The sequence below is a fragment of the Manis pentadactyla genome, chromosome 3, assembly GCF_030020395.1.
Source record: "Manis pentadactyla isolate mManPen7 chromosome 3, mManPen7.hap1, whole genome shotgun sequence".
NCBI classification, from domain to species: domain Eukaryota; kingdom Metazoa; phylum Chordata; class Mammalia; order Pholidota; family Manidae; genus Manis; species Manis pentadactyla.
This window is the reverse complement of record NC_080021.1, coordinates 106289781-106302169: the sequence shown is the minus strand read 5'-3', so window position 1 is coordinate 106302169 and position 12389 is coordinate 106289781. Positions and strand designations below refer to the sequence as shown.

The following is a 12389-nucleotide window of genomic DNA, read 5'->3' as shown; positions in this document are numbered from 1 at the left end:
AAGATTGATTACATTAAGGTTACATTGCAGAGCCTGAGTGACACATGGTAATGACTCTCATTAGGGGAGGAGTGGTAGAGAGAGAGGAGGCACATTTGGAATCCATTTTATTTTGGTGGATTTGTTAGGTGTGGGACTATTTATTTCCAAATTCCAATTCCCAGACTGATTATGTAAGAATTACCTTTGGAGCAATAAAATATAGGTTCTCAGATACTACCTTTGAGGCCCTGATTTAGTTAAGTCCTTAATGAGATTTGGTACTCTTGACTTCCCAAGTGATTTTGATTATCGTTTTGGATACTTGAGCTCCAGAAATATACTGAAAAGATAAAATATAAAATATCTGCAGCAAAATTTTTTTTTTAATTGATCTGAGAGTTTGTCTTTTTATTACACAGAACAATTTAAATTTTATCTGTTCAGTAGAAATGTCACTGTGCTGTTCAATTTTTTTTTGTTATTTTTAAACTTTTAGTTGTGAATGAATGAGTAAAATTGATGAAATGATTTTTGTTCAGTATAATAACAGGCTATGCTGTAGTTTACAGTTACACTAGTGAAAGGATACTTTTGACTTTCAGGTGTCTTTTTGTACTTCTTTGGATTATTAGATATATTAATATTTTGGGTCTTTTAAAACCCATTATTTTCTAGCCATTGAGTTATCCCTGAAGGAACAAAGGCAACAGACAACCACTCTTTCCACTTTGTATCCAAGCACATCCAATCTCCTAACTAACCACCAACATGAAGGCCGAAAAGTTCGTGCTATATACGACTTTGAAGCTGCTGAAGATAATGAACTTACTTTTAAAGCTGGAGAAATTATTACAGTTCTTGATGACAGGTGATGGTTAATATTATATTGAACATTCATATGAAAATATGTAACATAGTACTTCTGTTTCATATTATTCCTGTTGAATGCCATTACCAAATGTATTTAAAAATATTAACACAGATACTTTTCTCTGTATGATGGTTGCTTTGCTTGTGTCATACTGTTTGGATTCTTATTTTGTAGTTTAATTTTTTTCTCATCTGTTTATTTTGGCAGCCTAGTTTAGTCTATTCATTTGTGGTTCTAATAATATAGATTATTAAATTAGAAAAAGTTCAGATTTTAGAAAATAGTTTGAATATGTATATATATTTAAGGAATTTATAAGAAATACATAATATATTTATTTACACAAAATAGTATATCTGTGAAACAAATGAATTTTACATGGAATTATATACACTTACATTTTAGGGGAGGCAATACATCTGTTTAACGGTGGCTTAATGTTTACTTGAAAATTGTTACTGATTATTGTTAATGATAAGTACTAAAATTTGCAAGTAATTAAAAAAATTCAAATAGATTTAAAGTTATTCCTATACTGTCACACTTACGGTAATATGTTTTCTTGAGTGTAAGAAAATGATGTGAAGTTTGAGCTGGAAATTGCACAAAACCTTGATTATTCATTCATTCACAAGTATTTATTTAGAGCTTGCTAGCTTTCCTTATACTGGGTACAGGGGACACAATGGTGAACCATGGGTATGTACCTGGGAGTGTGATCCTTGTGAACATTTTGTGCTCTAAACAGTGTCATCTGTCATACGTGGTGTTGTCGTGTGGGGGAAAATTTGCTAATATGTATTAGAGAAAGCATTAGTTTAGAAATGGAGATTTGGATTAAAAGCTACTATATATCTTATTATAATGAAAGGATTCTATACTGGCACCCATGAACTACCTGAAGTTGACAGTTTTTAAGTGTGGAGACATCTTTTTTAAAGAGTGATTCGGAGCCTTATATTAAATCCTGAAAGCATTCACCAGCCTTCCAAAATATAAAGAACTGTGTGTTTCATAGCTTATTAACTTCTCTGAGGCCTCATCTCTTCTAACAATGTTACATTTCATTTTTCACCTCTGCTGGATTATTGTGGGATTCAAATTTGGTAATGATGTAAGTTAAACACTTAACATTTATAAAAGGTAAAGATTTATAGAAATAAGTATCTTAATTATAGTAAAGCATTCTTTTTTGTTCCTCATAGTGATCCCAACTGGTGGAAAGGTGAAACCCATCAAGGCATGGGGTTATTTCCCTCAAATTTTGTGACTGCAGATCTCACTGCTGAACCAGAAATGAGTAAGTATTTTCCATTCTGTCAGTGGATGACAATACATAATCCTCTTCTTAATGTAAATTGAGTAAATTCAACTTTCTGCAACAGGGACTCTGAAATGTTAGTGCTTCCAGTGTGTTCATTAAACATGCAGCTCCCTACCAGTAAATTGTCTAATCGTCCAAGAATTGAAATGATCTACCAAGATTATCTATAGACAGGCTGTGGATTTTTCTAAATATAAATATAAATATATATATATATTTTTTCTAAATAAATAAGTGTGTATATATATATATATATATATATATATATATATAGTAAAAATGGAGAATAAAAAGTGTTATGGAATTTATGCAGTACATTTTTCATTATCAATTGATAAAAGTGTGACAAATGAGCAAACTCATTGAGAATGCTTCCTAATCAAAAGTTGAGACATTTCTCTAGTGGCTAGCCCCAAACTTGAAAGCAGTGGCCTCTAAGCAACTTAATGGCTTTCCTAAGTCCCTATGTCAGATATTCAGAAAGAGCCATAACTAGTCATATAAATAGCTTTTTGTTTGATTTACTGACTAGGAGAAATAAAATAGAAAGTGGGGCCAAGAAGGTGAAGTGATATCACAGGCACAACAGTGGCAGATTTTAATTGCTGGCAGCCTATTAGAATGTTGGTATGACAGTTCACTCTATATTTCTACATAATAATGTACTTTAATACATCTTTATAATGATGTGTTCACGTCGTCAAGATTAAGTCATAATCTCCTGTTTGAGGAAACACATATGTTCTAGTCTAGAAAGATTTCTGTTAGCAATTGAAAAGTTTAGAATTTTAAGAGTGTTTGTCTATAAGTTGATAAGCTACAGTTGTCTGGCAAAATACTTTAACTCATCTTGTCCTTCTGTAATACCAGATAGAAGGGGTTAGAGAAAAGTTGAAAGCTGCAAGATATTTGGGTCTTTAGTTTACAAGAATTTTAAGAGAGGATTCATCTTTGTCATCTTTTCATTTCCAGCAGCACCTAGTACTGAATACTTTCCAGAATACATACTATATAAATATTTATACAATAAATGATTAATAAGTGTGTGTTTGTTTATGTATCACTTTAAAGAAAAGGCGATTTTACAAGAAACCAAACATTAATGTTCATCTTAGGTAAAGCAGTGCCCTTCATAGTTACTGCCACGTTGTCTTTGCCATTTTTATAGAGACAGATTCCTGATACCCATTCATTTAGTGGAGTTCTTTTTGTTGGAACTCAAAAACATATTATAGAACCTTGTTTAAGTGGCGTGTATAACATGCCTACTTTGTAACCTAGGCTGACGGTGGTGGGTTTATTGTTTGTTTTTTGGCTTTGAGTTTTGATTTTTTTTTTTTTCCTGAATCACCTGTTGGAGAGGATTGAATTGCCTTGGACTTCTGTTGAAGATGAGATCCAAAATCTCATGTAGCTAATGTAGCCATCTCTCATGTTTTTTCCCATCATATAGCATGCAGCATTGATATAAATGTTCCAACTCTTCTCATATGTTTCACTATCGACCACCTAAGAGAAACATCAGAGTTTATGTAATAGAGTTGAATTCTTAAGCTTGGAAAAGGAGTGTTAGCGTGATTCTTGTAGCATTACTTTTCATGAGGAAACAGGAACCCACTTTACTTAATGTGTCAAGTAGAAAGACCTGCCCTATTTACCTTGTTTTTGTTTTGGAGATGCAGTAAGATAATGTGAAAGCACATTATCATATACATATATAAATATTTTTATACACACACACAATGCACACACACTTACTCGTACATACATAGTAATTGTATTAGTCCCTATGAGAAAAAAACACTGTAAATTTGTGCATGGTCAGGGTATTATGTCTACCATGTGATCTCTTATGGACAGCAACAATGTGCTGTGCCAGCTTTCTGTTATGAAAGGCAAAAACATCTAAATCAGATGTCTCTTTACCCCATGGGAAAATGAAGCTAGTTGGAACTTTTTTTTTGTATGTAGAATTTCGCTTTATGATGACTTGAATGGGATGAATATATTCCTTATGTTGGACATTAAACTATTTTTATTTTTTAGAGAAGCACATAACACAGACTACATATGTGATACGATGTCTTGATTTCAGAGAAAATCGCAGGCCAGATGCCAGTAGTGTGGGCTAGTAGAGTCAGAGAATTGCTATTCAAAACCAAGCTTTGCCATTTATTAGCTTTCTCCTGAAAGAAAATTAATTTTCTAAGCTACCGTTAACCTCGATTATAAAATGGGCACATCTCATACGTTTGTATTGAAGTTTCATTGGGGGAAACGTAGTATTTCATTAAGCACATTTAACAGTTTAATAAATACTATTTCCCCTCCTTAATTCTACCCCTTTTTCAGTTCCCTTTCCATCTTGATTTTTAATATTTTTATGAATACTGATTGACCACATTGATAAAAGATTAATAATCCAGAAAAGAATATCAGTCTTTTAAAGCTGTATGTGCCTTTCAGTGTTATTTCCAAGAAAACTCATTGCTATGTAAATCATAATCTTATGTTGACTAGTTAATGTTATATCGAATAGTTTTACAGGATTGCTTTCTTGAGCAAGAGAAGTATGGCTTCTAGACAATGGTTTGCAGATCCCTTAATGGTTATTTTTTCATTGCAGAGAGTCATGTAATTAAAAATATGGATTGATTTAGTGAAGAATTCAGATCCCTGTCAATACCACTTGAAAAATTCTCCAGTGGCCTGGTTGTCGTTCTCCTAGGAAAAAGTCTAGTGAAAAAACTCTGAGTGGCATGCTGAAAACATACAGCTACTTTCCAATTCATTACACTGAAATAGCATGGTGTACAAATGAGATTTTTCTTTGTAAGGTCTGATAATTTAAAAAGAGGGTTTATTTTAAATTGCCAAGTTCATTTATGCTATGTAAAACTTGCTTTTTGTTCACTAGTTTACTAAATTCTCATAAGTAGTAGGTGATTAATTATCCTTTCAGAAATACATCTCCTAATTTTAGTGAAGTACTTTTTATGAAAACTAAAATGTTTATAAGAGAAAATTAATACAATTTCACAAAGTAATGTTCTATCATTATTGGTTAAATCTACAACCTGATTCTTAAATTGAGTCTTTCAGCTTGAGAGGAATATAAGAAGAAACCAAATTCTCTCCTGGAACTAAGGATGCTTTAAAATAGATTTTCAAATTTATTATAAGGAAAAGATAAATGTAACATATTTTGCAGTTAAAACGGAGAAGAAGACGGTACAATTTAGTGATGATGTTCAGGTAGAAACAATAGAGCCAGAGCCAGAACAAGCCTTCATTGATGAGGTAAGTGATTTCGTCCGTGACACTGGTTCATACTTGGTATTGAAGTTGAAATGCTTTTCTTTGTTGAAAAAAATTGATTACTTGATTACTGCATGTTTTTGTTGTTCAAAAAAGTCAACCAACATAGACAAAGCCAAGATTTTCCTTGAAACTCCCTCTCTTGTCCCATTCTTACTGTACCTATATATATATAGTTGTACCTCATTACTTCAAATTCCTGTCTAATATTCTGTGCAATGATTTTATCATGATTTAATTCTGTTTTTGGATGCTTAGGTTTTTTCCATTTTTTTCTGAGTTTTTTTTTTTGCAATTACACAATTGCAGTGAGTTTTTTTAAAGGACCTATTTGAAATAATGTGTGACTGTTTTATTTTAAAATGTCAGTATTTAATGCCCTGAAAGTATATACTTTGTAACATTCTAAATATGAAAAATGAGATGTTTAAAATATGTGGAAGGATTTATAAGGTTTCAGCTGCCTTTTGGGGAGAGTCAGAAGCAGCAAGTTTGAAGACCATTCTTTTTTTGTTGTTTGTTTTGTTTTGTTTTTGTTGTTTCAGATTTTTAATGACAAATGTTGGAAAACTTACCAATAGTTCTGATTACAGAAGTAACATTCAAAAAGAATCCTTAGAGGATGGAAAATAGATTAAAACCCTCCAAACTAATGTAACACTATGCATTTGGATTACCTTAGATAAAATAAAAGAAGCAATTGCAAGAACTTAAAATGTGATGAACCTTGTTTGTCAGGAATTCATGTGAAAAAGACCTGACATTTCTAGTTAACTGTGAACATAATATAAATCAACAATATAATGCATTTGCACAACAAAGGCTAATACAGCACTAAGTTACATTATTGGCTGTTGTGGGATGAGCACATACGAAGAGCATTTTATTTTACTTTTTATTTATTTTTTACTGAAATTCTTTTTTTTTAAATTAAGGTGTCACTGATAGACACTCTGATGAAGGTTTCACATGAAAAACAATGTGGTTACTACATTCACCCATATTATCAAGTCCCCCCCCCACACCCCATTGCAGTCACTGTCCATCAGTGTAGTAAGAGGCCACAGAGTGCCTACTTGTCTTCTCTGTGCGACACAGTCTTCCCCATGATGCCACACATACCATGTGCACTGATCATGATACCCCACAATGTCCCTCTCCCTCCCTCCCCACCAGCCCTCCACCACCCTTCCCCTTTGGTAACTGCTAGTTCCTTCTTGGAGTCTGTGAGTCTGCTGCTGTTTTGTTCCTTCAGTTTTGCTTTGTTGTTATATTGCACAAATGAGGAAAATCATTTGGGATTTGTCTTTCTCTGCCTGACTTATTTCACTGAGCACAATAATCTCTAACTCCATCCATGTTGTTGCAAATGGTAGGATTTGTTTCTTTCTTATGGCCGAATAGTATTCCATTGTGTATATGTACCACATCTTTATCCATTCATCTACTGATGGACACTTAGGTTGCTTGCATATCTAGGCTATTCTAAATAGTGCTGTAATAAACATAGGGATGCATATGTCCTTCTGAATCTGAGAACTTGTGTTCTTTGTATTAATTCCTAGGAGTGGAATTCCTGGGTCAAATGGTATTTCTATTTTTAGTTTCTTGAGGAACAGTGGTTGAACTAGTTTACATTCCCACCAGCAATATAGGAGGGTTCCCCTTTCTCCACATTGCCAGCATTTGTTGTTCCTAGTCTTTTTGATGTTGGCCATCCTAACTGGTGTGAGGTGATATCCCATTATGTTTTTAATCTGCATTTCCCTGATAATTAGCGATGTGGAGCATATTTTCATTTGCCGGTTGGCCATCTGAATTTCTTCTTTGGAGAATTGTCTGTTCATATCCTCTGCCCATTTTATAATAGGGTTATTTGCTTTTTGGATGTTGAGGCGTGTGAGTTCTTTATATTTTTGGATGTTAACCCCTTGTCGGATATGTCATTTACAAATGTATTCTCCCATACTGTAGGATGCCTTTTTGTTCTGTTGATGGTGTCCTTTGCTGTACAGAAGTTTTTTAGCATGATGTAGTCCCATTTGTTCATTTTTGCTTTTGTTTCCCTTGCTCAGGGAGATGTGTGCAGGAAAAAATTGTTCATGTTTATATTCACGAGATTTTTGCCTATGTTTTCTTCTAAGAGTTTTATGGTTTCATGACTTAACATTTAGGACTTTGATCCATTTTGAGTTTACTTTTAGTATGGGGTTAGACAGTAATCCGGTTTCATTCTCTTATGTGAAGCTGTCCAGTTTTGCCAACACCAGCTATTGAGGAGGCTGTCATTTCCTCATTGCATATCTATGTGTCCTTTATCATATATTAATTGACCATATATGCTTGAGTTAATATCTGGGCTCTCTATTCAGTTCCATTGGTCTATGGGTCTGTTCTTGTGCTGGTACCAAATTGTCTTGATTACTGTGGCTTTGTAGTAGAGCTTGAAGTCAGGGAGCGTAATCCCCCCTACTTTATTCTTCCTTCTCAGGATTGCTTTAGCTATTCGGGGTCTTTTGTGGTTCCATATGAATTTTAGAATGAATTTCTCTAGTTCATTGAAGAATGCTGTTGGTATTTTGATAGGGATTGCATTGAATCTATAGATTGCTTTAGGCAGGATGGCCATTTTAACAATATTAATTCTTCCTACCCATGAGAATGGGATGTATTTCCATTTATGGGTATCTTCTCTCATTTCTCTCATGAGTGTCTTGTAGTTTTCACGGTATAGGTATTTTACTTCCTTCATTAGGTTTATTCCTAGGTATTTTATTGTTTTTGATGCAATTGTGAATGGAATTGTTTTCTGATTTCTCTCTATGCTAGTTTATTGTTAGTGTATAGGAATGCAACAGATTTCTGTGTATTAATTTTGTATCCTGGAACTTTGCTGAATTCAGATATTAGATCTAGTAGTTTCGGAGTGGATTCTTTAGGGATTTTTATGTTCAGTATCATGTTATCTGCAAAAAAGGGACAGTTAACTTCTTCCTTCCTAATCTAAATGCCTTTTATTTCTTAGTGTTGTCTGATTGCCATGACTATGACCTCCAGTACTATGTGGATTATAAGTGGGAAGAGTGGGCATCCTTGTCTTGTTCCCAATCTTAAAGGAAAAGCTTTCAGCTTATGGCTGTTAAGTATGATGTTGGCTCTGGGTTTGTCATATATGGCCTTTAGTATGTTGAGGTACTTGCCCTCTATACCCATTTTGTTGAGAGTTTTTATCGTGATTGGATGTTGAATTTTGTTGAATGCTTTTTCAGCATCTATGGAGATGATCATGTGGTTTTTGTCCTTCTTTTTATTGATGTGGTGGATGATGTTGATAGATTTTCTAATATTGTACCATCCTTGTATCCTTGGAATAAATACTGCTTGATCATGATGGATGATCTTTTTCATGTATTTTTGAATTCTATTTGCTAATATTTTGTTGAATATTTGCATCTGTGTTCATCAGGGATATTGGTCTGTAATTTTCCTTTTTTGTGGTGTCTGTGTGGTTTTAATATTAGACTGATGCTGGCCTCAGAGAATAAGTGTGGAAGTATTTCCTCCTCTTCTACTTTTTGGAAAACTCAAGAAGGATGGGTATTCAGTTTTCATTAACTGTTTGTGATAAAATTCAGCAGTGAAACCATCTGGTCGAGGAGTTTTATTTTCAGGTAGTTGTTTGATAACCAGTTCAATTTCATTGCTGGTAATTGGTCTGTTCAGATTTTCTGTTTCTTTGTGTGTCAGTCTTGGAAGGTTGTATTTTTCTAGAAAGTTGTCCATTTCTTCTAGGTTATCCAGTTTGTTAGCATGTAATTTTTCATAGTGTTGTCTCATAATTCTTTGTATTTCTGTGGTGTCCTTAGTGATTTTTTCCTTTCTCATTTCTGATTCTGTTTATGTGTGCAGACTCTTCTTTTTTCTCTTGATAAGTCTGGCTAGGGGTTTATCTATTTTGTTTATTTTCTCGAAGAACCAACTCCTGCTTTCATTGATTCTTTCTGTTGTTTTATTGTTCTAAATTTTATTTATTTCTGCTCTAATCTTTATTATGTCTCTCCTTCTACTGACTTTGGGCCTCACTTGTTCTTTTTTTAGTTTAATTAACTGTGAATTTAGATTGTTTCAAACGGGATTATTGTTCTTTGCTGAGATAGACCTGTATTGCAATATACTTCCTTCTTAGCTCAGCCTTTGCTGCGTCCCACAGATTTTGCAGTGCTGATTTATTGTTGTCATTTGTCTCCATGTATTGCTTGATCTCTGTTTTAATTTGGTCATTGATCCATTGGTTATTTAGGAGCTTTGTGAAGCCTCCATGTGTTTGTGGGCTTTTTCATTTTCTTTTCATAATGTATTTCTAGTTTTATACCTTTGTGGTCTGAGAAGGTGGTTGGTACAATTTCAGTCTTTTTGAATTTATCTGAGGCTCCTTTTGTGGCCTAGTTTATGATCTATTCTTGAAAATGTTCCATGTGTATTCTCCTGCTTTTGGGTGTACAGTTCTGTAGATGTCGTTTAGGTCCATCTGTTCTAATGTGTTGTTCATTGCCTCTGTCTCCTTATTTTCTGTCTGGTTGATTTGTCCTTTGGAGTGAGTGGCATGTTGAAGTCTCCTAGAATGAATGCATTGCATTCTATTTCCCCTTTTTATTCTGTTATTATTTGTTTCACCTAGGTAAGGTGCTCCTGTTTTGGGTTCATAGATATTTATAATGGTTATATTCTCTTGTTGGACTGATCCCTTTATCATTATGTAATGTCCTCCTTTGTCTCTTGTGACTTTCTTCGTTTTGAAGTCTATTTTGTCTGATAAAAGTACTGCAACTCCTGCTTTTTTCTCCCTATTAGTTGCATGAAATATCTTTTTCCATCCCTTCACTTTTAGTCTGTGTATGTCTTTGGGTTTAAAGTGAGTCTCTTGTAGGCACCATATAGATGGGTCTTGTTTTTTTATACAGTCAGTGACTCTCTGTCTTTTGGTTGGTGCATTCAGACCATTTATATTTAGGGTGATTTTCGAAAGATATGTACTTATTGCCATTGCAAGCTTTAGATTTGTGGTTACCAAAAGTTCAAAGGTAACTTCCTTACTATCTAACAGTCTAATTTAACTCAGTATGCTATTATAAACAAAATCTATAGGTTCTTTTTTTTTTACTCCTTTTTCTTCCTCCTCCATCCTTATATATATTAAGTGTCATATTCTATACTCTTTGTCTATCCTTTGACTCACTTCACGGTAATTGATTTGATTTTGCATCTGCTTAATAATTAATTGTTCTACTTTCATTACTGTGGTTTTATTTCCTCTGGTGACAGCTGTTTAGCCTTTGGAACACTTCCATCTATAGCAGTCCCTCCAAAATACACTGTAGGGATGGTTTGTAGGAGGTAAATTCTCTCAGCTTTTGCTTATCTGGAAATTGTTTAATCCCCACTTCAAATTTAAATGATAATCTTGCTGGGTAGAGTATTCTTGGTTGAGGCCCTGCTGTTTCATTGCATAAAGTATATTATGCCACTCCCTTCTGGCCTGTAAGGTTACTGTTGAGAAGTCTGATGATAGCCTGATGGGTTTTCCTTTATATGTAATCTTCTGTCTCTCCCTAGCTGCTTGTAAAAATCTATCCTTATCCTTGATCTTTGCCATTTTAATTATTATATGACTTTGTGTTATCTTCCTTGGGTACCTTGTGTTGGGAGATCCTTGCATCTCTATGGCCTGTGAGACTATCTCCTTCCCCAAACTGAGGATGTTTTCAGCAGTCACGTCCTCAAAGACACTTTCTATACCTTTTTCTCTCTTCTTCTTCTGCTACCCCTATAATGCGAATATTGTTCCATTTGGATTGGTCACATAGTTCTCTCAATATTCTTTCATTCTTAGGAATCCTTTTTTCTCTCTGTGCCTAAGCTTCTTTGTATTCCTCTCCTATAATTTCTATTTCATTTACTGTGTCTTCTACGTCATCTAATCTGCTTTTCAATCCCCCCATTGTATGTTCCTTTTCGGATACTGTATTCTTTAGTGATTGAATCTCATTCCTGAATTCTTGCCTGAGTTCTTGAATATTTTTCTGTACCTCCATGAGCATGTTTATGATTTTCTTTTTTTTTTTTAGGAGAGCAAGGTACAGGCTTTTATTTAGAGATACAGTGAAAGGACAGAGCTCCCGGCTCACGCCAGGAGGGGACAAGAGAGTCCCATGTTTATGATTTTTGTTTTGAAATCTCTTTCAGGAACATTGATCAGTTCAGTTTCATTTGGACTTCTTTCTAGTGTTTGTGGGATTTTGGTTTGAACCAGTTCCCTTTGACATTTCATATTTGTATGTGGCACCCTCTGGTGCCCAGAAGCTGTACTCTTTGGAGTTGCTCAGCCCTTGGAGCAATGGCAGGGGTCGCAGGGGAGCGTCACTGGTGCCTGTAGGGAGGAAAGAGCTGTTTCCTCCTTCTCAGCTGCAGTGCCTGTCTCCATTACCAAGGGCAGTGGGCTGAGTTTATAGGTGGTAGTCTCTGTCCTTTGCCCTTGTAGCTGCCGTGGGTGGGGCCTCCCTCTGGCTGGCCTGGCACAAGGGCAGGGGCAGGCAGTTTGCAAGCCTTTGCTGGCCAGGAGGAAGGCACAGCAGGCTGCGTATCATAGTGGGGGGTCTTGGAGCTGTGTACCAGCTAGGAGTATGGAGTGCCTGAAGCTCCTCAAAGTTCCCAACCTATTGGGCAGAGTGCGCCAGGACAATTTTGTCTACCTGTCCTCCTTTCTTCTGAGCAGCAAGCTCTGTGCAGTCCTTGCTCCTTTAGCAGCCTTCTCACTGTTACGAAGTCTCTCAGACTTCCTGCCTTTCTTTTGTCCCATAGTAGCTGGATATGGATCCCTGGTTTTCACAAGCAGCT

At 35.1% G+C, this 12389-nt stretch overlaps 1 protein-coding gene across 3 annotated transcripts in view; it reads left to right on the top strand.

The window, feature by feature from the left end:
* Positions 1-12389, top strand: part of STAM (signal transducing adaptor molecule) — an 81682-nt gene that overhangs the window by 57006 nt on the left and 12287 nt on the right. For all 3 annotated transcript variants that reach the window (XM_036888978.2, XM_036888986.2, XM_036888994.2), the window contains 3 exons: positions 658-850; positions 2059-2153; positions 5389-5477. In XM_036888978.2, coding sequence (XP_036744873.1) covers positions 658-850; positions 2059-2153; positions 5389-5477 — 377 coding nt within the window. The remainder of the gene's footprint in view (positions 1-657; positions 851-2058; positions 2154-5388; positions 5478-12389) is intronic.